This window comes from Antechinus flavipes, chromosome 2, assembly GCF_016432865.1.
Source record: "Antechinus flavipes isolate AdamAnt ecotype Samford, QLD, Australia chromosome 2, AdamAnt_v2, whole genome shotgun sequence".
Taxonomy (NCBI): Eukaryota; Metazoa; Chordata; class Mammalia; order Dasyuromorphia; family Dasyuridae; genus Antechinus; species Antechinus flavipes.
Genome location: NC_067399.1, coordinates 31620476 through 31645520, shown reverse-complemented (window position 1 = coordinate 31645520; position 25045 = coordinate 31620476). Strand labels below are relative to the sequence as shown.

The window sequence follows — 25045 nt, the reverse complement described above, 5'->3', positions numbered from 1 at the left end:
CCATAACCCTACCTTCTCTCTGTCTGTGTCTCTCTGTTTTTGTTCTTTCTCTCTGTGTGTCTCTGTCTCCATCACTCCATCTTCTCTCTTTCTCCATCTCTCTCTTTTTTCCTTTCTCTCATAACTTCCACAGGGAAGAGCAAACCCAGTGTTTCAAAATATCCCAGAAATATTTTTGAAGGAACTGACAAATGCTGATGAAGTGGCTTGAGTAAAGTCTACTATATTTACTCTTAATTACACTCACTAATATATAAACTTTCACCAAGGTGGAAACATTTTGCCCAGAAAGGAACAAACAGCCAATGTGATGAATAAAAAGACATGTTCAAAATTCTTACTTAAATGCTTTGTGCTCAAAATTAAATGGATGCTAGTGTGAACTTTACCTCTGCGATCAAGGCATAATTTGGAACCATCATAGCAATCGGTCTGAACAGAGCTTTCAAATTATCTGGTAATTCAGTTCGTCCAGCATAGCCAGGATTCATGGTGATAAATGCCACACAGGTCATAACCAACTTTATTTCACGTCCCTCAAACATAAATCGAGAAAGCTGTTAAAAAGAAATGGAGAACTGTTGGAATCCTTACTAACTGCTAAGTAATTAGAGTTGATCTAATCTTACAAGAAGTTGTTTTGGCCAGAACCTGAAACAAGGTACTAAGTAGAACTAATCAAGACAAGGCTTGTGTTCCCACCTTTACTCATTGGACTCCACAAGTATGCTAGCTTCACAAAGTACACTTTCTAACTTCAAGAGAGTTCACACCTCCCTTAAAGTCATTGGGCCAGAGAGCACTATGGGAGAAAACCCATAATCCCATTCTCTCAGAAGAGGCAGATAAAAAGCCAGCGATGAAGGATCTATGGCAGAATACATTTTTTCCTCTTGGCTGGCTGATCGCGCTAGACTCGAGAGAAACGACTCTGCTGCAGAGAACACTTTTGACGGACTTCAGTGGAGCTACGCCAGAAGCCCTCTCTCCGCGGCAAATTGGTGCCTGGGCCCCCCAGAAGGAGATAAGAGAGATCTTCCATCTCTGTTGGAGGCAGAAGAAGGCAGAGGCAGAGGCTGAAGGACAGAACCTTTGGATTTGGAGACATCCGAAGGGTTCTAAGCCTCTAAACCGGCTGTCCTCTGAGAACAAACTCCAACATTTGAACTCTAAACGCACCTCCCCTTGGCTCTTAGAGGAAGAGAAAATCTCTCTAAAAAACTGGGCATTGGTTGGTCAACAGCTCTCCGCATATTACAATGAAAATGGTCCTCGTTCAGTTTCCATTGAAGTATTCTTTTTATATAATACGATACAGATGGCCTTAAAATACCGTACTTGTTCTAGGAAAAAAGGAAAAAACTCTAGGAATAGCCAAAAGGGGAAGCCTGAGATAAAGGAGGAAGACAAAGAACAGATTAATGGCCATATCCCCACAGGGCAGGGAGACTTAAGTGAGGCTCAAGGGTGGGGTGAATCTGAGGCAGCCTCAGCCCCACCTGAGGAGCAGGTAATTGACTTTCCTTCATCAACTCCACCCTCCTGGATGGAAGGAGGAGGGGTAGTGGGGGGGGCAGTGACAGCAACAGCACCTCCCCCCCAGCATCCAGCACCTCCCCCCCAGTATCCAGCACCTCCCCCCCAGTATCCAGCACCTCCTCCCCAGCATCCAGCACCTCCCCCCCGGCATCCAGCACCTCCCCCCCAGCATCCAGCTGCTCCTTTGACTAGATTGCAAAAGGGACTAATTAAGGCCAGAGAAGAAGGGGAAAATGTAGCAGAATTTCAACACCACATTTTTCCTGTAATTCAACAGTTTAATTCTTCAGGTCAAGAAAGTAGAAGATACTCACCTTTTGATATAGAAATCCTCAAAGACCTGAAAAAAGCTTGCACTCTTTATGGGACTACATCAGCTTATGTTAAGATGCTATTGCAAAATTTGTCTTTTGAAATCTTGACCCCTAATGACTGGAAATCGATAGCAAAAATATGCCTAGAACCTGGACAGAACTACTTGTGGCTTTCTGAATATAGTGAGCTCTGTAGGATACAAGCCCAACAAAATATTCAAAGTGGAGTTCATACTGCAATCACCTGTGACCTACTAACAGGTACAGGTCCTTATGCAGATGTCACAGCACAAATTAGTTATTCTGTAGCAGCATATCAGCAAATTGCTGATAATGCTATCAAAGCGTGGGCTTCCCTCCACAATAAAGACGACAAAGGGGGGGCCTTCACAAAAATAACACAAGGGCCAAATGAACCCTTCGCTGACTTTGTGGGACGCTTACAGACAGCTATCATAAGAACAAATGGAGAAAATGCAATAACAGACATTTTGATAAGGCAACTTGCTAAGGAAAATGCTAATGAGGTTTGCAGAAGAATTATACTAGGACTGCGCAAGGATGCTCCTTTAGAGGAACTCATAAGACGCTGTGCCACAGTGGGCACAGGTGCCTTTTATAGCCAGGCTATGATGCAGACTTCCCAAAATCCAAACATGAGAAGACAGAGTCCCTCTTGGCAAGGGACTTCCAGAGAGACTCGTAGATGCTTTCAGTGTGGAAAAGTAGGACATCTGAAAGCTCAATGTTGGTATAGAGATAGAATGGGAAGACAAGGTGGGAGAACAAGACCCCAAACCCCATGTCCAAAATGCAACAGAGGCTTCCATTGGGCCTCAGAATGCAGACAGATTCAGGGAAACGGGATGAGGGGCCCAGCCCCAGGGCCCAAGGCAAAAAACACTTGGGGCATGATGGCAGCCAATGGTGCACCCAGAGAGTGCCTAGAAGTCCAGTACCCAGACATGACCAATCAACCAGAAAGCCATATGATGGGAGAAGGGGATTACACAGTCAACCAGCCAGGAAGCAACCTGATGGCAGAAGGGAATTACAATTGGGGAGAATAGAGCTGTATGCAGCTGGGACAACTGAGATACCCCTGGAGAGGTGAAATCTGTTCCTCTCCAGCCTATGGATCCCTTACCTCCAGGCACAGTAGGCTTGACCATTTCACCTTCTTGTATGTACAAAACAGTGTCCATCCACACACTGATGTGGGAAACTGGGGAATGTGTAGATAATATCCCAGTCACTAATACAGGTAGTCAATGTGTGACTTATCACCCAGGAGACGTAGTAGCATCAGGGTTACTCATACAGAATCCTAATAAGCAGCCTCGTGATAGTCACCCAGGTTCTGACTCCAGACCACAAAAACCAGAAATATACTGGACAGCAGCAGTAACGGCTGACCGACCTATGCTCACTATCTATATAAATGGCCTACCATTGGAAGGATTGGTAGACACAGGTGCGGATCGTACAGTTATTAGAGGTGCCAGTTGGCCCAGTCACTGGCCAAAGATTAAAGCAGATACCTATATGTCTGGAGTAGGAGGATCAATAGCAGCTGAAGTTAGTGCTGCCCCTATGAGATGGACTTTTGAAGGCAAAACAGGAGTTTTTACTCCTTTTATAGTTGAAAAAATCCCCATCAATCTGTGGGGAAGAGACGTTTTACAACAATTGGGGTTAAAAATGAGTACCTCGGTTTTTTAAGCAGGGCTGCTGTTGAAGGCCTGCCAACACTTTCACCTATTCCTATCCAATGGAAAACTGATACACCAGTGTGGATAGAACAGTGGCCCTTAAGTAGCGATAAAATTCAGGCCTTATTAGATATAGTACAGGAGCAGCTTGAACAAGGGCATTTACAACCTTCTCTAAGTCCTTGGAATTCACCAGTGTTCGTTGTAAAAAAGAAATCGGGAAAATGGAGGATGCTCACTGATTTAAGAAAAGTGAACGAACAGATGGAAACTATGGGAACTCTTCAGCCTGGACTTCCATCTCCTACTCAGCTTCCTAGAGAATGGCCTCTTTGGGTTATAGACATCAAGGATTGTTTCTATTCCATTCCTCTGGATAAGGAGGATATGAAGAGATTTGCCTTTTCGGTGCCCAGTGTCAATTTAGCTGAGCCTTATAAAAGATATGAATGGACGGTTTTGCCACAGGGTATGAAGAACAGCCCCACTATGTGTCAAATGTATGTTGCTGCTGCTCTTGCTCCAATAAGAAAAGCATTTCCAAAAGTTATGCTATTACATTATATGGATGATATATTGGGTTGTGCACCTGAGGAACAAATTCTAGAAGCATGTCTACAAAAAACCATAGAAACACTAAGATACTACAAACTTCATATCGCTACAGAAAAAATTCAAAGGCATGCTCCTTTTCAATATTTAGGATATGAAATATATCCTAAGGCACTTACACTACAAAAACTGTCTTTAAGAACAGAGAGGTTGAACACCTTAAATGATTTCCAAAAATTAATAGGAGATATCCAATGGTTGCGTCCAGTATTAGGTTTAACTACCAATCAATTGCAACCCCTATATGACATTTTAAGGGGAGACACTGCTTTAAATTCACCACGCCGGCTTACAAAAGAAGCTCAAGAGACCTTGAGAGAAGTTGAACTGGCTTTATCCAATGTAGTTGAGAGAGTAACTCAAAAACCCTTGGAAATATCAGTTTTTGCTACGAAAGAAGCACCCACAGCAGTCCTTCATCAAGGAGACAGTGTGATAGAGTGGGTGAACCTCCCAGCACAACCAGAACAAAGCCTTACGCCTTACCCAGTGCTTGTGGCTAGAATTCTATTAAAGGCCATTAAGCGAGCAGTACAATTATCTGGGACAAGACCTGACAAGATATATACCTTCTATACAAATGCACAAATTAATGTATGCTGTGAAACCATCCCAGAGTGGCAGATTTTATTGGCCATGGCTCCAAATTTTGCACATGGATCTCCATTAAAGATAACCAGACTACTGCATAATTGGCAATGGATTTTTGAGGAGAAGGTTTCTAAGGTTCCTCTTGAAGGACCAACCATTTTTACAGACGCAGCCAAACAAAATATTTGTGCTGTATACTCTCATGATCTAACTGTAAAAAGAGTAGTCAGAACTCCTTTTCAGTCCACTCAGCAGAACGAATTATATGCGATCATGCTAGCTCTCACTTATTACCCAGGCGACATAAATATAATATCTGATTCAGCCTATTCAGTAGGTGTGGTACAAAGAATTGCTACAGCCCAAATAAAATTTGCAGCTTCTAATATATATCAGCTCTTTAAGGAACTTCAAGAGCAAGTGAGAAAGCATCCAGGAAAGATTTATATCCTGCATGTCCATTCACATAGTGGACTTCCAGGTCCTATTTTTGATGGAAATTCAAAGGCAGATAGCCTTTTAACTATGTTGGCCAGTACGCCTTTATTTCAGGAGGCCCAGGAATCCCATTCTAAATACCATCAGGCTGCTCGAGCTTTGCGTTTACAGTTTGGGATTACAAAAGAAGAAGCTAGGAGCATAGTGAAAAGCTGTACAGCTTGCCTTCCCTTCCAAGCTCCTACACTGCCTCCAGGGAAGAATCCTCGTGGTTTGAGACCCAATGAAATCTGGCAAATGGATGTGACTCATTATAAATCTTTTGGTCGTCTGTCTTTTATCCACGTTGTGGTAGACACCTTTTCAGGATTCACTTTTGCCATACCAGCAGCAAAAGAGACAGCCCGAGTGGTCACTGAATTCCTCATTCAAGCATTCGCAATTATGGGTGTGCCACAAGAAATAAAAACAGATAATGGACCGGCATATACCTCCAAACATTTTGAACACTTTTGTGCACAATATAAGATTCTACACACTACTGGCATACCCTTCAATCCTCAAGGTCAAGCAATAGTAGAAAGAAGAAACAGAGACATTAAGACACTCCTCCAAAAACAAAAGAAAGGAGGAGCCACGGGTAACCCTAGAGAACTTCTAAATTTAGTTCTCTATACCATTAATTTTTTAATCTTTGATAAAGATGCACTGGCTCCAGCAGACAGGTTTTATAACCCACCAGAAGAGCAGTGTCCAGTGCGAGCAGCTCCACTATCTTTAGATAATCGCCAGGTGATGTGGAGAGACCAGAAAGTGGTGAATGGAAGGGACCAGATAGACTAACTGCTTGGGGGAGAGGATTTGCTTGCATCTCTACAGGTGGAGAAGGAATCAGATGGGTGCCTACGAGCCGCATTCGCCTTGTCCATCGCAGAAAGATGGAGCAGACCCTTGAAACAAAGGAGAAGACCCAAGAAATATCGGGTGGTTCTGTTGCTGATTGTGCTCATAAGAATTATTAGATTCCTGGCACATGAACTAATGGACAATGGAATCCTATTGGACTGTTTCTAGGACTTATGGACATGTGTAAATTTTCAGATTGATTCTTGTTATTTGTTACATTACTACTAGCCTGTGTTATATTGCTATGTGCTCATGTAAATTATGTATAATGCCTCCCATATTGATGGATTTATGTATACCATGTATATCTGTTACAAAGTTCTGGCCCATATTGATGGATTTATGTGTACCCCCTCAGAAACCCCCTATGTTTTAAAACAAAAGAAAGGGGGAGATGTTGGAATCCTTACTAACTGCTAAGTAATTAGAGTTGATCTAATCTTACAAGAAGTTGTTTTGGCCAGAACCTGAAACAAGGTACTAAGTAGAACTAATCAAGACAAGGCTTGTGTTCCCACCTTTACTCATTGGACTCCACAAGTATGCTAGCTTCACAAAGTACACTTTCTAACTTCAAGAGAGTTCACACCTCCCTTAAAGTCATTGGGCCAGAGAGCACTATGGGAGAAAACCCATAATCCCATTCTCTCAGAAGAGGCAGATAAAAAGCCAGCGATGAAGGATCTATGGCAGAATACATTTTTTCCTCTTGGCTGGCTGATCGCGCTAGACTCGAGAGAAACGACTCTGCTGCAGAGAACACTTTTGACGGACTTCAGTGGAGCTACGCCAGAAGCCCTCTCTCCGCGGCAAATTGGTGCCTGGGCCCCCAGAAGGAGATAAGAGAGATCTTCCATCTCTGTTGGAGGCAGAAGAAGGCAGAGGCAGAGGCTGAAGGACAGAACCTTTGGATTTGGAGACATCCGAAGGGTTCTAAGCCTCTAAACCGGCTGTCCTCTGAGAACAAACTCCAACATTTGAACTCTAACAGAGAACTCTGTTAACATTTTTGCTTCAGACTTTAGAAAGTCTCCTTCAGATATTAGGAAGCTTCTAAACTGGACTCCTCCCCCCCCCTTTCCTTGATACTAGCCCCTAGCACTAGCATGGAAAGACTCTGGGTCAGAAGTCAGCAGGCCTCTAGGCCTGATTCTAGCACTAAACAACAGTTTGACAGGCTAATCAGTTTAATCTCTGGGTCTTGATTTTCTAAAATGTGAAATGGAATATTTGTTCTTAGAATATTCATCCCAAGTTCATTCTCTATTTGAATGTAAGTAATAAAAATACTCATGATAGGATATCTTAACTATTTGAAGACAGAGCACAGTAACATACCCTTTACTTCATCTAAGCAACTGTAGCTAGAAATATAGATTTTGAAGAAAGGTCTTGTGTCTAGATTTGTGGAAATGGTTCTTTCTCTGTCTCTGTCTCTATGTAGCTCTTTTTCTTTTTCTTTTTTTTTCAAGATAGGACCCACTAAAGTAAAAATGACTTGCCCTTTTAAATAGAGTGACATTTATTTTTTGCAAGACAATTGATTTGCCCAGGATCACACAACTAAGTATTAAATGTCTGAAGACATATTTGAATTCAGGTCCTCCTGATTTCAGCACCTGTTCTCTATCTATTGCACTACCTATCTCTAAATGCAGTAACATTTCAAAAAATGGAATTGGGATCGTAGAATCTGAGATGGAGCTTAGAATGCAGAAGTTTTGATTTTGCACTAGTTCTCAGTGGAAACTGAGAAAACAAGCTAGAGAAATCTCAGAAGAAGGGAAGCAATTTGTGTCAGTCCCAGGACATATGACCTTTCTTTCTTTTTAAAGAATAATTTTTATGATGAACTTTTCTTTCTTTTACTGCCTCTGCTAATTTTCAAAATGAGGACTATATTCTCAAATAGAGCCATAACATTCAAATCATTTACATTTTGAGAAAACATATGAAACTGAACAAATAGCAAGAACAACATATTTCCTCTCAAAAAACCATTAATTCAAAATTAAGAGAAACATCAAGAAATAATCTGTGGAAAATGGAGCTGATAAAAATCTGACTTTCTGAATCAATAACAAAAATGCATGTAAGAGTACAGCTAGCTGAACTCAATACTTCTTTCCCTATGTGAAGCTATGCAAGTCACTTAACCACAAGTGCCTCAGCAACAAAAAAAAAAAAAAAAGAAAAGAAAAAGAAAAAAAGGAAGAATATTAGTCATTCTCAAATGGCCAAGGGATGTAAGCATCTGAATTTTTTTTTTTTTTTTTTTTGCTGAGGCAATTAGAATTAAGTGACTTGCCCAAGGTCACATAGCCAGGAAGTGTTAAGTGTCTGGGGTTACATTTGAACTCAGGTCCTCCTGACTTCAGGGCTGGTGCTCTATCCATTATACTAACTGCACCTGATTTTTTGAATAGCTATTAGTCATAGTAATGATAATAACTTAACTTTCCCCCTCTTTCTTTGTCTTGGTGTTTGGGGTTTGGAGTTATTAGGTTGGGAGACCTTTTTCACAGACATCTGAGGGTGGTAGAAACTAGTGTATGGAGGGATTTCCGTTGCTTGGAATAAGCAGCTCCCAACTCCACGGCTAATACTATCTCTGGGCTGGAAGACTAACCAAGTAAACAAGACTGGTGCTATCTGAAAAAATAATGGCCTTCTTTGCTGCTTTACCATAAACTAAAAAAATAGTCTCTGTGGTGTGTGTTCCCTCCCTCGGCAGCCTCTCAGCATCTTACCTTTGCAGCTTTGGCATTTCTGATTGTAATGAGCTGTTGAGCAATTACAGACAAAACCTCTATATCGATCCGATTAAATTCATCAAAACAGCACCAGGCTCCTGATTGAGCCAAACCACTGAAGAATCTTCCCATCATCTAGAATGGAGAGAACACCATTTCACCGAGAGTGGTCCATGTCAAATTTGGCATAATTTAAATTTTAATTAAGTAACAAGGAAGTTGGGCTGCAGGTAAGAAATAATTGGGATCTTGAAATAAGATAAGGTATCTTTTTTCTTCTTTTTTTCTTTTTCTTTATTTTATTAAAACTTTTAATTTACAAAACATACATATGGGTAATTTTTCAACATTGACCCTTGCAAAACATTCTGTTCCAAATTTTTCCCTCCTTCCCCCCACCCCCTTCCCTAGATGGCAGGTAGTCCAATACATGTTAAATATATTAAAATATGTGTTAAATTCAATATACACACACACACACACACATATATATATATTTATGCAGTTATCTTGCTGCACAAGAAAAATTGGATCAAGAAGGGAAAAAACTGAGAAAGAAAACAAAATGCAAGCAAACAACAACAAAAAGAGTGAATATGCTATATTGTGGCCCACATTCAGTTCCCACAGTCCTCTCTTTGGGTGTAGATGGCTCTCTTCATCATTGAACAATTGGAATTGGTTTGAATCATTGCATTTTTGAAGAGAGGCACATATGGGATAGATGTCTCTTAAAAAACAATAGTTGTAATCAAATTTCTTAGCTCCCAATTTTTATTTCTTCCAACAAAATTTTTCCTGGCTCTGGCCTGGGGTTTTAATGGCTTCCAAAGCCTTCAGGTTGGGTGATCTGTTCTATGTTCCACCTAACTAAAGAGATCAGATAGGTTCTTATTGACAAGTACAGCTGATTAGAGTGGCTTCAGACAACCTGTGTAAAGGCTAGATTTGGAAAAGGCATCTTTCATCCTCAGCTTTATTCCCTTGTTCCTACCTTTCCATTCTCTTGCCTTCAGCATCAGAAGGGACAAAATTGTATCAGCAGTAAGAAAGAGAACAGTCTAGGTAAGCTGGGGATGGAAACCTTAAGATGAGGGCAAATGAGCTTCCAAAAATTGGTCAAGTCACCTACTTTGAGAACTGCCTATGAAATCTGGACTGAAACAACACAGAATCAGAGAGGTCAGGTTGGGCACAGGAGAACCACTCATCTGAACTATTATGGAAGGACCTGAACATGATCTCAAATGTTTCCTCTAACTGTAAAGTTCTATAATTGTAGCTCTCTAGAATGGATGTTTTTAAGACAAGCAAGAAAAATATTTACTAATCAAAGAATAGTATCCTTAGGAATTTTATATGGTTAAACAGAATTATTGACCTTTGTATGCCCAGTATTTAGCAGAGTGCCTGGCACATAGTAGGTACTTAATAAATGCTTGCTGATTGATTGGTTGGTTGATTATGTTGGCAAGCCAACATGCTTTGACCATTTGGAAAATTTCAGAATTGCAAAGCTAACAAGTTTAGGCTAAAAAATTAAGAGACTACTGGAAAAAATCTGGTGAGCTGTGATGAGGGTTTCTGTTAGGGGGGTTATTGTCTTAGTGGAGAGAAAGGGAGAAATGTGAGAAATGTTATGGAAGTAGAATGGACAAGACCCCACAGTTGATTAGATATGGCAGGTCAGGAGTGTGAATGCACAGAAACTGATATAATTCCCATGTTGTGAATGTGAATGACTGGTAGTGTACTTCATAGAAACATGGAAGATAGGATAGAGTAGAAGCAAGGTGGCCCAGAGGGCAGAATTCCAGGTCTGAAGTCAGGAAGACTCATTTTCATGAATTCAAATCTGGCCTTAGATACCTATTAGCTATGTGACCTTGGGGAATCTGCCTCAGTTTCCTCATCTGTCAAATAAATTGGAAAAGGAAATGGCAAACTACTCCAAACTCTTTGTCAATAAACCCCCAAATGGGGTCATGAAGAATGAGACATGACTGAAATGACTGAATAGCAATAGGAGGAAAGGACAATTTACTTTAGAAGATAATGATTTTGGACATATTGAATTTAAGATGCCTATGGGACTTCCAAGTGGGATGATCCAGAATAATGGCAGCACTCTATTGATGTGGCTTTTACAAGATCTTATCCTCACTTCAAATTTAAGCTGCTATTGCTGAATATTTCACAGCATACAACCTTTGCTGAAGTTTTAAAACAAGGCAAAGTGATTTCTGAATGTCCATTCACCTGGTCCTGGCTAAAGTTGCCTCCATGTCAGGTACTCCTGGTATCTGTCCTTATCCTTCTCCTACGCCTTTTCTCCTTTTGTATGTTGTTGATCCTTTTAGATTGGAAGCTTGTTGAGGGCATAGCACAGTACCCAGTACAACATAGCCACTTAATATTTATTGGATTACATTGGATTGGTTCCTGGGGATGGCCTCAAGCTAGCCTATTTTTTCAATAGGCTCCTTATTATTCTCCCCACCTGAAGACTTCCCTTCTCTGATGCTCCCCATGGTTTGATAATTTTAATTGATTAAATTGGTAATCCTAAAATATAGGCTGTAGTCCTGTTGTTTCCAAACTCGAGAAGTTTCAGTGGCTCCCTACTGCCTCTGGTATAAAATTCAAACTCTTCTGTGTGGCTCTCTCCTATCTTTCATAGCTGATTCATTACTCCCTCTTTCACACTCCACTTCTATGTGATCCTTCTTGTTAGACCTTGACCTCCCTGCTGGTAAGAACTGTCTCTGCCCTTCCTTGTATCCCCCAGCACTTAGCACAGTGCCTAGAACATAGTAAATGCTTAATTAGTGCTTGCTGAGTGACAAATGGACTGATCCAGGCAAACTGACCTACTTGCCATTCTCTGTAGGGAGCTTTCAATCTTCTGCTTCCCTGCCTGTGATGTCCTCTTTTCACTTTTGTTTTTCAAATCCCTGAATGCCCTCAAGAGTCCCTTCAGCTGCTACCTCCTACGAAAGCTCCTTTCCAAGTCTCCTGACCCTACCTCCCTTATGTTGTCTTCATTTTGTATTTACTTGGCTACAGATTATTTCTCTCTAGCTGAATAAAAGCTCCTGAGAGTAGAGACTACTTCATTCTTTCTTTCTATCCATAGTACCTAGCACAGTTCTTAGCACACAGTAGATGCTTGATCAGTATTTGTTGAATTGAATTGAACTGAACCAAGAGGAAGAAGAAGATACTGCTGGGAACGTAAGAACAACTTTCTTGATTAAAAAAAAAAAACCCAAAGTAAGCAAAGACAATAGAACATTAATAATTTCCAAAGAAGAGAAGAGATTAATGGGAAAGCTTCAGAGAGTGAATATAGGCAAAGGACTCCCCATATGGGGTCATGAAATTATGATTTATTATCAGTAAATAGTTGATTTGTATTCCTAGTTTGTATACTTATATGCCCAGGGTTGCATAAGAATTTCTCAGGGGAAAAGAGGTCATGAGTGGTCAGCTCCTCCACTGTCTCATTGGGAGCATTTTTGATTATTTTCTAGGCTGTCATAGACTTTTAAAGATAAACAGGAATGTCTTCAGGACATTTACTTGCCCTTCATTTATTTACTATGAAAGTGCAGCAAGTGGGCTCTGAGAGCAACATGGCATCCGAGGTCACACAATGCTGGGTCATATCTTGGTTCTAATCAACTTCATCTCTTTTTTATGACCATAGTTGAATGCTATAGGGTCATGTTTTCCTTAGATGATGTTTAAGATTAGAGAGAGTTTTTGCAGAAAGAAAATTCATCCTCACAGAAGTCCCCTGTGACAGGAACTTAGCTGTCCCTGGGGAGGGGCAGCTGGACCTAGGGAGCCCTTAGGAGGGGACTGGACTTTATTTCAACTGCCCCCAGTCCCCTTTAGCTCAGCCCACCCAGCATCATCCATCATGGCATGTGGCAGCCTGCTACATGGAAGAAGTCTTCCAGTCTTCCATAATCACTCAACAGGAGCAACCCCCCCACCTTCCATGGGGATGCTCTACCTTATAGTCCAAACCATCCGAACAGTTAAACACCACACACTGAATAGCGAGCGCTTTGGCCAGATCTTTCGTGGTCTCTGTCTTCCCTGTGCCTGCAGGTCCAGCTGGGGCTCCCCCCAGGTCAAGCTGCAAGGCTCCCATCAAGCAGAGGTAGCAGCGATCCTGAAGAAAGGCAGTGACCATAAGCATTTGTTAAGCCCTAATCCCAAGAAAGGCAAAACATAGACTCCATTCTCAAGAAGCTCAGTCAAATGGTGAAGACAAGACAACAACTTTGTGTAAACCAGCCATGGACAGGGTGAGTGAAAGAAAATCAATAGCGGACAAAAAGGCATTTGGTCAGTTTTATAATTTTCTTCTTCCTCCCTCATTCCCCCCCCCTTCCTCCCTTTTTGCCTACCTCTTTTCCCTCCCTCCCTCCCTTTTTGCCTACCTTTTTCCCTCCCTCCCTCTTTCACTCCTTCCCTCCCTCCCTTCCTTCCTTCTTCCTCCCTCCCTTCCTTCCTTCTTCCTCCCTCCCTCCTTTCCTTCCTTCCCTCCCTCCCTGCTCCCTCCCTTCTTTCCTTCCCTCCTTCCCTCCCTTCCTCCTCCCTCCCTTCCAACTCAGTACATTTCCCTGGTTTCCCATATGTGAAAATCTCTATTTTTTGTTTGTTTGTTTGTTTTTTTTAGCGCTACCTTCTAGTTTCTATGGTTTCCTTTAAGCCTTGGTTAAAATCCCAGTTTATGCAAGAAGTCTTTTCTGATACTCCTTAAAGCTAGTCCCTTCCTTCTGTAAGGCTTTCCAGTTTAACCTCTAGAAAGCTTGATTCAGTGAATAGAACTGGACCTGGAGTTAGGAGGACCTGAATTCAAATCCAGCCTCAAACTTTTTATTTTTAATAAGTTAAGTGCCCCCTATATGACCATGGAAAAATCACTTAATGCTGTTTGCCCCAGTTTCTTTAACTGTAAAATGGGGATAACAGCATCTACTTCTCAAGGTTGTCGTGAGGATTAAATAAAACAATATTTGTAAGATCTTATCACAGTTCCTGGGACATAGTAACAACCTATATAAATACCAGCTGCTGCTATGATCATGATCATCATCAATCAATCAATCTTGTTCACACATAGTTATTTGCCTGTTTTCTCCCCCATTACAATCTGTGTTCCTCCAGAGAGGGAACTGTTTTTGACCTATCTTTATATCTTCAGCACTCTGGACAGTGCCTGGTTCAAAAGTACTTTGGAAAATGCTAGTTGACTGAAATACTTGGAGCAGAACTACTTGGTGCAGAACTACTTGGTGATGATGGGGTGGATGCTGCTTACTTGAGGCTTTGGCCATTAGTGGAAAAACTTCAATGGGAGCTCTTCAGGGAAATGACTGTCATCTTTTTATTAGGCTATGCTAGGTAAAGGAGAAATGTCTCATAAATGTGCTAATGAAGCTCTTAGCCAGTGAGTCCTGGGTGAGGCAACAAAGCCAATCTCTGGCAGGCCTTCAGAGCTGAAAAGGCTTCAAAATGGCCTCAGGGATGGGCTGAGTGTCTTCTGGTCAAGGCTCAGTCTGTCCAGTTTTGAAGAGGTCCAATGCCAGAATACTGGCCCTTAGTAGAACATGATTACATCTAGTCATTCATCCATGACCAGCAATGAAGGCACTACTATATGCCCTAGTTAGAGTTTAAGAAATTCTAATATCTTAATGATCTTTAATTATTATTACTATTGTGAGTGAGAACTGGAACTTGAATTTCACTGTAAAAGAGAACTCTGTGAGAGATGATTTATTTGGATCTCTATACTATTCCAAGTATTAATCAATTTGATAAAATCATATTAAAGTTCTGTTTATAAGACTGCAGAGCTGTGAGCTGTAGATTCTAAATTCACTTGCTTAACTGTGGGAAGCTAAGTAGAGGCTTTCGCATCCTTGTTTTTTCTTGTCATGGTGACTCTGCCTCAGTTTGTCTCTTTTATTATAGGTAGGATCATTTTAATCCCCACAACTCCAAGGTGAAGACATTCCCTTTCCCAATGGGAGTGACCTGTGCCATATTGTGTCTTGTAGAATTGCCTAAAGCAGAACTGCCACTGGGCCAAATAAGGCCCACTATACTCTTGAGGGTGACCTAAACCACATTAAAATGTAGTGCTTAATTGATTTTAACGTGCTGATATATTGATAAAAAAGGTACACATAGACATTTGTGGGTTTTCTAAGTCAATATATGACCCACTATGGTTTAGTGGCCCTAGTTTCTAATTGAGTTTGAAGCCACTGGTCTAGAACATTTCAAAGTTAAGTCCAAGGCCTTAAATTCAGGTCTTTCTGGTCCCAAGGTAGATTCTTAATCCATTACACCAAGCTGACTCTCTTCTATACAAATAGTAATAAATAGATGGAAAATAACTTACAGTAAGGGGAGTAATCACCAGCCTGGGACATGCCCCCAGGTACTCATAGCCATAGGTATAATGAGAGAGGGCCATTTTGGCCACACAGTTATCCAGGTCAAGGTCCCAGTAATAACGTAGCTGCCTCTGCCATTCAAAGCAGTCACTAGTAGTTATCTATCCGAGAGACAGAAAACAAAAAGATAATGCATTTGCTTATAAATTTGAATTCATAGTAATTCATGTGGGAATTATTACTTTTAAATAAGGGAAATAATTACCCTTGATTGCACAAGTTCACTGACAATGTCTCTTGCGTGTACATCAATGGTAATTAAAGCGGTTATGATGTTTCTGTGTAATTTGGGAAGACTACCTCGGACCAAGCCTGCCAAACCATTTAGTCTCTACAAATAAAAAGAAAGAAGATTTGACCATTATTTTCTGCCTCAGTAGAAAACAGCTATTTTTAGGGGCAGTGATTCTGGAGGAGAGAATGAGGCTGATGACTTTGCACAGCTCCCTTAAATCCAAATTCATACTAGGACACCATCCTTTGGTCCTCTGAAAAATTAAGTACTACTACCACCACTACCAATTTGGTTATAAGAGGTTGGATTAGATTCCCCTATGTTTAATGTACTCAAAGATCCTTTGGCCTGTGATCCCATGACTGAATATTCCACAAGTCTATACAAAGACTAATCATGATAACGAGGAGGATAAAAATGATAATAATATATAATGATAAAAGGCTTTGAACCCCCAAACAACCCTGTGAGTTAAGTGCTCATATTATCCCCGTTTTACAGATGTAGAAATTAAGACTATGAGAAATCAGGTAGTAAGTAAAAAAGCTTATCTGGGATAGGCTTTTAATCAAGGATGTATTATTGGTAAATATTTAACAACTGGCTCTTGGTGGTGGTGGTGGTGGTATGCATGACACACTTTATTCTGCATTGTTAAAATCAATCTATTATTTTCTCAAGTCCAGATAATTAACAAAACACAAATACCCATGTCAGCCAGCAAAGGAGTATTTATTAAGCACCTACTGTGTGCTAGGCACAGTAGTGCCTGGGAATACCAAGAAAAATGTGTGAACAACTCAGTTGCATAAATTGTTGATCACAGTTTATCTTAGGAAATAATAGGCATATTGCAAATACTTCTGCTCCAATTTAGAAAACACTTTGGTGTAAGGGTCAACAGCTGAAATTGTCTCTTTTCTCTAGGATCCCTTTGAATAATAATAATAAAAAAACCCCAGTAGCATAGAGCTTCCTTGGTGAGCAGGAGGCTTTTTCTCATCTCAAGCTGTCTTAATCTGATTTCCTACCTCATTGGTTCTAAGAATAATGACATCAACCACTTAGAAAAAAGCAAAGGCAAATTTATGAAATTAGCATTTCAAAAATTACCAAAGATCTTGAAAGGTTTATTTTATTTTATCAATCTGATTTGTTCTCAGAGAGTTTTGGAGGTAGTAGAGTTCTAATCAATTTCTTGAGTTTTTCAGGACTGGATGAAACACTGAGCTAGAGAGATGTTTTGAATGTTATTCATATAGTTCCTGTCTAGAAAACAGGGGCAAATAGATTTCTTTAACTTTCCATTTTTTGTCTTCCCTCTCCCTTAATTTTGTCTTAGTTTTCTGGTTTTGTTTACTGACAATTTCTAGGAAAAAAACTAAAACCAAAATCTTAAGTAGGAATGAGTCAATGAAAATTCTTTAAAACTCAGCTCCAGAACCATCATTCTATGAAGGAGCATCAATAAGCATTCATTAAGCTCTAGTTATGTGTCAGGTCCTGCGATAATATAAGACAAGCTCTGGGATTACAAGAACATACAGTTCCTGCCCTCCAAAAGCCTATAGTCTAAAGGAAGAGGTGATATCTAAATCTCTCTCTCTCTCTCTCTCTCTCTCTCTCTCTCTCTCTCTCTCTCTCTCTCTCTCTCTATATATATATATATATATATATATGTGTATATATATATATATATGATATAGACAGCCTAACTGGAGGGAAACTTATCTTCATTGCTGTTCATAACTCCTAAACCCTAAAAACAATAGTTTATGTTCACTTGGCATAGCATTATGCATGTATGTTGCCGCCCCAGAGAGAACACAGGTGGTCAGGAATTACTTTACTTCTTTCTTTTGAATCCCTAGAGGCTAGCCTTGTGTCCATAAGGTAGTCAATAAGCATCTATTAAGTGCTTATGCACCAGCCACTGTGCAAAGCACTGACAGTACAAAGAAAGGTAAAAACAATTCCTACCCTGGATGAGCATTGAGACCAGGAGATGTACAGGATGGTGGATGTACAGGGGAAGACTGGAGAATACGAGGGGGTTGGGTTATGAAATCCTTTTAAATACCAATACAGGGCATTTTAATCTTCAAAGCCCTTTCTAAATGGTTGATTGACTGTTGCCCTTTGTTCTAGCCCAGGTCCAAAATGACACCATTATATTGGAGTGTCAGATTGTGGCTGTTCCAAATAGCAGGCCTTTCATCAATGCTCACTGATTGATTATTTGATAAAGCGCCTAGTCATGACATGATGCAAGTTTACAGGAATAATATGAATTTTTTAAAGACTGAAAGATAGCAAATTTGAATTATTTGGACACTAATCCTCTAAAGCTTCTCCCTGATCCTCCTTCCTCTCTCCCAAAACTCACCTCAAAGTTTGTTCTTTCAAACATTTCCATTGCCAGCAAGTGGTCTTGATCTTGCCCTTCCAAGCACTCAGTCAAGTCTCGACACCACATGATTTGAGAAATGGTCAGCACAACCTACAAGGAAACACCAGTTTGGCCAATGCTGAAAGGCTCACGGAGAGTACACAGAAAGATAATAACCAAGGTTGAGGAATTACTTGGGAAGGATGGTCAGACACCACCCATTCGATCCGAGTCTTGGACTGGTAGTCAGCAATGGCGGCTTTACTTAGGCGCCTCAGGGATGTGAACATGGCTTCTTCCACTTTGCCCAGCCAATCTTCCACATTCCCTCGAGCCTTCAGACCTTTCCCCAGGCCAACCTAGGAGAGAATTGCAGCAACTGGGAGACCCACCATGCAAGAGCTGTTTGGCTTCTATGAGAAATTAATTATTTCTCTCTAATAACAACTTATTGAATCAGGGCTAAGGTTCCCTTCCCCTCCCTCTTCCTCCCGCCCTGTCTCTGCCCCTGTCCCATCTCATTCTACTTCCTCATTCAGAAACCAATCAGGGTGAGAAATCTTTTAGAGATTTACCCAGCCCAAGATCTAACCAGACAGTAAAAAGAAATTCTGTTTGGGCTAATGGGAACATTCCTGTTCATAATGTTTGCTCAGACGGATCTGGGAAAATGTTAAGACCCTTGCTCTTATCAAGTCAGAGACATTGATCTCTCTTTGATCAAGATTTGAGTGATCTATATCACCTGATACCCCAAGATAGCTCACTTCCCACTGTGTTAATGCGATTAGGCCCCTCATCAAGAACAGGAACCTTTCAAAGGACATAGAAACTGTGAGCCCACCTCTATGAAGGGACTTTGATCGAAGAGAGACAGCCAAAAGACCACTTTGGTTTTATTAACATGCTAGTCTTAGTAATAAAATAATTTAATTACCCACAAACTATATCTCTTGAGCAAATTAGGTGAAAATTCTGCCCAAGAGGGAGAAGCTCTCTTTGGGTTTTCCAGCAGAGGTGTGTGGAAGGAATTAGGCTAAGTGTAGGATCAAGTGTGTCACTGAAAAAAAAGTATCCTAGCAAAATCGGGAAGCAGACAGGCTAACAAAAAAGTAGGATAGAAAGTTCTAAAAAAAAAAAAAAAGGTTTAATCTCAGCTTTTGATTTCTGGGTCATTAAGGCCCTGTTTGGTTTGTCTCTGTGTTTCTGTGTAAGGTTTTCTAAGATTAACTTGTTAAGGGAACTGAAACTGATTCTCCCAGCTGTTAGTCTGGAAAATAGAATCAGAGATCTTTCTTTCTGAGTAAAAATGCCAAGGTTTTTTTTTTTTTTTTTTTTTTTTTTTTTTTTTTTTTTTTTTTTTTTTTTTACCTTTGATGGGACTTTTCAGCTCCCAAAACACCAAGTTTTTTTTTTTTGTTTTTTTGTTTTGTTTTTTGTTTTGTTTTGTTTTGTTGTTGCTGTTTTTTATTTTTTTTTTTCTTTGGTGGGGCTTTGCAGCTCCAAAAATGCCAAGTTTTTTTTTGTTTGTTTGTTTGTTTTGTTTGTTTGTTTTTAACTTTTTTCCTTTGGTGGGACTTGGCAGCTCCAAAAATACCAAGTTTTTTGTTTTGTTTTGTTTTTTGCTTTTTTCCTTTGATGGGGTTTTGCAGCTCCAATGTGATAATATCTCAGACCAAATACCTAGTAGCTGGGCTGGACCCTAAAAAGGCCAATCTTAGGAGCCAGTCTGTCACCTCAAATGAGATTAATTAATGAGCCCTTTAAAGCCTACTTGGATTATGTTTAAATTAAATCTAGAGAATTGTCTTTGTACCTTCATCCCTAATATCTGACATCAGGGCAATGTGTTTAAAATAAAAAAAAAAGTTTTTGTTTTTTATGACATTTTAATCAGGACTTAAATGCACCAGTTTTAGGATTTCAGTGATTTGTTTAAAATATGTATCAATATTGTAAAAGTTATTTTTATAAGTAATGTTGGTGAAGGGTATGAGAAAAATACAACTCTCTTGATTTGTAAATTATTCTGTGTTAACTCTTAGAAAAGAGGTGAAGAGTAGCAGGACAGAAAGGAGCATGAGTATGATTTTTAATTTGGAAAACTGTGTCAAGTAGGCAGCCAAGCTTTTTGTTAATGGTGTGTGGGAATAGACAGAATCCTTCTTTTGTGTTTCAACAGGAACATAAACCATTGCATGCCTCCTAAAAGTTTTTGTAATCATTTAAAAACTACTTAATGAATTTTTAAAAAGATTTGTTCCATAAATTTCTTCCTCTATTAGCACTAGGAACAGAAAGTGCAGGTTTCTATTTTCTTTTGGGAGAATGAGAGATTTGGAGCTCTTTGATCTCCTAGGGAACACTTGAATTACAGCTAATCAAGCAACAGTATAATTTTAACATAAAGATTAATGTATAAATAAATTTTATATAAATTTACATTTATACATAAATATACCATATATATCATCTGATATTCTATCTAGTGATGAGACTATATATAAATATCTTTTATAGATAATATCTAATTATGATATATTTATATGTAAATATAATTATAATTCATATTATATTATATCTGTATTATATGTGTATGAATTGTATGTGCCCAACTTGCTGATGGGGCTATTTTAATATATTTTTAATTTTATTTTATAAATAAATTTTTACAGAAATGGGGGGTGATACAGGAAGAAGAATCAAAGTGCTAATGTACATATATTTATTTCTAAAGCTATCATATATGTGACATATCACATATGCAATGTCATATATGTTATTACTCATTCACTCTCTCTCTGTCTCTCAACAATGCAACTCATGGGAAAAGGGAGATAATTAATTAATTAGAGATGATTAATTAGTTAATAATTAATCAGAGATGAGGAAGCTGAAGTAGATTTCTTATCACTAAGGTCCTTTCCTAGAATTCTAAGATGTGTTGAAATGTACAAAAAGGAAGAGAAGGCTTAATTCTTACCCGCTCTCCTTCTGGTGACAGCATGGCTAAAATATCATTTGTAAAAATCTTTTCTGGTTCTGTCTCAATACCAGGCAGTTTGGGTTCAGTGGAGATTAAAATAGCAAATTCCAGTCTAGAGATGGCATCAAAACACTTCCTTAAATGAGGCTGCACTGCTTGTGGATTGCGGGTCTGGGCCAAAATTTCCAAAAGCTCGTCATTGGATAAGAAGTAAAACCTACAAGGAAACAAATTGTTTTAAAGGCAAACCAACAGGACAAGTGTGCCTGGGATCCCTTAACAATGAAACTGTCCCCATCCCCTTTGGACAGCATGGTCCAGAGCTCAGTCCCTCTAATGCCAAGATGATCTCGAACTCAGGTTTTTCCTGACTCTGAACCTACCCCTCATTATTAGAGCTATCAATGAAATTTGGAGATTAAATTAACGAACTAAATCACAAGCTAAATGAAGAGTAGTAGCATGTTCTAGTCTCACAGATAGAATGGAATCATCTGCCTGAAATGAATATGGACCTGTGGGGAGGCTAGAATGTACTATGTGTATGTTGGAATTGGTTTTGAGGTCCAACGAGACGTAATGAAGGAAGAGACGGTGGCCAAATCTCATTAGCGTGCTGGAGTCAAAAGGCGGTAAAGTGGCTCCAGTTCATAACTAAACCATCATATCAGAACAGGGGCAGAGCAGGGAAGAAATGCTTCTACCATAAAAGACTCACACTTTGGGGAAGCAGGCTGCATCTAAGTCCCGTTGATTCCAAACCAACCTCCCTGGTCCATACTAACCTTTCCCTCTTTGGAAATCTTTGAGAAGATGCTGGAGGACCACTTGTTGGGAATTTTAGACTAGAGATTCTTTTTGTGAATGAGTTGGACTAGATGGCCAATGAAGTCCTTTTCAACTGACAACTGTGATTTTATGATTCTGTGATTCTTTCTGGCCCCAAGACCAGATCCTCTCAACCAAGGTACTCTTTATTTCAGGATACTACCTCCTGGATATTCTTTATCACAAACTCTCCTTTATATGTATATTTATATGTAAATATAACTATAATTCATATTATATCTGTATTATATGTGTATGAATTGTATGTGCCCAACTTGCTGAAGTTCCTGCCTATTTGTTATTGTAAACTTACTTTTCTTGAATTAGGGGATAACTGCTAGCAATTTCCAAAGATTATCTATTATTTTAAGCTTACCTCGGAAAGATAACTCTCTTTGATTCCAAATAAGCTTCAAGACACTTCTGAATTTGGTCAAGCAGTGCATTATTATTTTGAAAAGTTTCTAAAAGTCCTATACAATGAAAAGTAGTTATAAAATTATAGTAAAAATTGAAAAAGAAAATAATGCAGAAATTGTGGTTTTATTAATATTAAAAAGATTTGATGTATTTAATAAAATATAATTTTTAAATTATAAATTGCCATTTTGTGGTTGTAAAAGAACTAATGATTTCTGAATTTTAATACTTATACATATATATTCAGTATACTCAGATGGATCTTTAAGTTTGTTAATTTGAACTTTCCTCCAATGATACAGATTGTAGCTTCCTCCCTCCCCGCCCATGCCTGCCTATGCAGGATGCTTGTTCGAGATCTTCCCCAAATTCATCACAACCTGTTAGAGGTCTTTCTCTCTGTCTCTTGACGTGATAAACTTAATTACCCAATATAATTAGTATTCAGAAGATATTCTCTTCCTCTCTTTTTGGCCAGCTTAATTTTCCTAATATGATGGTATTCATCTTACCAACCAAAAGCTGCAAAAGAGAAGTAGAGTTAAATGTATCAAGGAAAAGATGTAGGAAAGAAAGGGAAGGTGATATAATCACATAAAAGGAAAGGAAATAACCATTGGACAAACTGCATATATTACCAATATCTTTCCAATGTCAAGAGAACTAGAGAAAGATCCCTGACATATTGAGACATGGGACACTTCATAAAGGATTTATGGAGAAACTTGGAAAGACCATAGGTCACTAGAAGGATAATGGTGATCTGCATAAAAAAGGAACATTTTTGAAGAAGAAAGGGTTTTTTTGGGGGGAAGATAGATCTGTTTGAGATCTGTTGAGATTGGGATGCTGAAGAAATATCCAATTTGAAAAATTATTACTTAATCAAGCAGTTGGATGAAGTCTCCATGAGTTCAAGAAATTTAAAAATGTGAAAAATTAGTTTCTTCTATACATTTTAATTCTTTCCAAAAAGAAAATATGATTCTCTTTTTAAATGGCATCCTACCTTCTTTACTCTCCTCCTTCCTCTTTCTTTCATGGGTTCTACTTACCTTGTGAAGACCCAATTTAGATTCTGCTCCTTTACTAATCTCCTTCTCTGACTAGCTTTCCAAATATGATATGAATACTCATATTTTACTTATTTATTAATTATTAGGAGGAGATGCTCCTAATCTTTTTTTTTGGTCTGGTGAAGTTCCTGGACCCTTTCTCAAAATCATGTTTCTATACATAACATAAAATACAAGGAAATACAGCTATCAAAATTTTTTTAATTCATGAAACCCAGGTTAAGAACTCTCTGAAATAGAGAGTCAAGCCAATAAACCATTTATTAAGCACTTGCTTGTGCCAAGCTCTGTTCTAAGCACTAGCTAGAAGGTTTATCGAAAGATTTGCACCTGTTTCTGTTTTAACAAAAAGTTATATTTTTGGAAAGTAATTTGTCAAATTGATAGTGACAGATCTAGAAGAGTTTGAACAGAAAACATAATTTTAGTTTCAAACAAAAAGATAACTTTTTTTAAGTTAAAATATCCCTGCCCTTTAGTGGCAGAAGACCAAATTACAAGAACATACAATCAATCAATTAATTAATTATGGAATTATTCACACTAAGCTGAGAAGGGAAAACAAAATCATATTATTTGTTCTCATCAAGTTTATGACAATGCTGCCTCCTATCTTTCTGGTTTTTAATTCTGAATCTTTGAGATCAATGATTATTTAATCCTCAGGCTCTAATGATCAGGCTAGATGGTGATTATGGTGAGATGAATAGAGATACTTCTTTGTAAATCATTGGGCTGATATACCTGGTTGAGTAGCTGCACGGAGGGCATTGGGCAAACGGTTAACTTTTCTCATGATTTCTTTCCATGATTTATCCACCTGTAAAAACATTTTGGCCTCTGCCGGCAGCTGTCTCTGAATGTCCGGAGCACTGAAAATACTCTCTAAGTAAAGCCAATTTCTCTGACAGGTCAGCCACTCATCCTAGGGAAATCAGTAAAATTGAAGTGTTAGCTATCACGGAGCCACTGGTAGCTTGAACCATGGGGCAGCCCATGCCCACTCAAGGATCTTGGATATCAGAGCTGAGATCCCCCCCAAGATTCAGAATGCCTTTTAGGGAAGATTGAAAGGACTGGGAGCTTATGTTGATGAATAATTTTCTGATTATGTCATGTTAGTAGTGGCTGGGGCAAATAGGGGATACAGTGCTCAAGATCTAGGATCAGGAAGACCTGAGTTCAAATAAAAATAATCTCAAACATTTATGACCCTGGGCAAGTCACTTAACCCTGTTTCCCTAAGTTTCCTCATCTGTAAAATAATCTGTAGAAGGAAATAAAAAATCCTCAAATGGGGTTACAAAAAGTCTTATACAATTGAACAATAACATAATAATTGGATGAAAACAGTGACAAGGGTGATTAGCCCTGGCTGGAGACATCTTAAAGATGAGACAACAGTCTTCATGTCTTCAAGTTCATATTGTATTATAGGCAAAAGAGGAAATTTTGGCACCAGTTATCAATAAATTCAATTTATTTCATTTTTCTTCTACTCCTTAAATACTCTGATATGCCAAACTATTCTGACGCTGCCTTAATACCTAATACATAAAGTTTTTTAATATCTGCAAAATACTTCGTATAGGATATGCACTAAAATGGAATGCTCTGTATCCATTCAGCCCCATCACTTTATCAAAGAGGAAGCTGAGATTTAGGGAAGGTAAGCCTAAAGTCTCCTAGGTAGTTCCTATCAGAGGTAGCATTGAACCCATGACCTAAAGGCAAATGTTCTTTTTACTCACTATACCCCACTGC

At 39.1% G+C, this 25045-nt stretch overlaps 1 protein-coding gene across 1 annotated transcript in view; it reads right to left on the bottom strand.

The window, feature by feature from the left end:
• Positions 1 to 25045, bottom strand: part of DNAH6 (dynein axonemal heavy chain 6) — a 206349-nt gene that overhangs the window by 135707 nt on the left and 45597 nt on the right. The window contains exons 24-33 of the mRNA XM_051974340.1: positions 24026 to 24206; positions 22162 to 22258; positions 20955 to 21174; positions 18166 to 18330; positions 17969 to 18082; positions 15553 to 15678; positions 15293 to 15448; positions 12887 to 13048; positions 8863 to 9000; positions 390 to 557 (exon numbers count right to left, since the gene is read on the bottom strand). Coding sequence (XP_051830300.1) covers positions 390 to 557; positions 8863 to 9000; positions 12887 to 13048; positions 15293 to 15448; positions 15553 to 15678; positions 17969 to 18082; positions 18166 to 18330; positions 20955 to 21174; positions 22162 to 22258; positions 24026 to 24206 — 1527 coding nt within the window. The remainder of the gene's footprint in view (positions 1 to 389; positions 558 to 8862; positions 9001 to 12886; positions 13049 to 15292; positions 15449 to 15552; positions 15679 to 17968; positions 18083 to 18165; positions 18331 to 20954; positions 21175 to 22161; positions 22259 to 24025; positions 24207 to 25045) is intronic.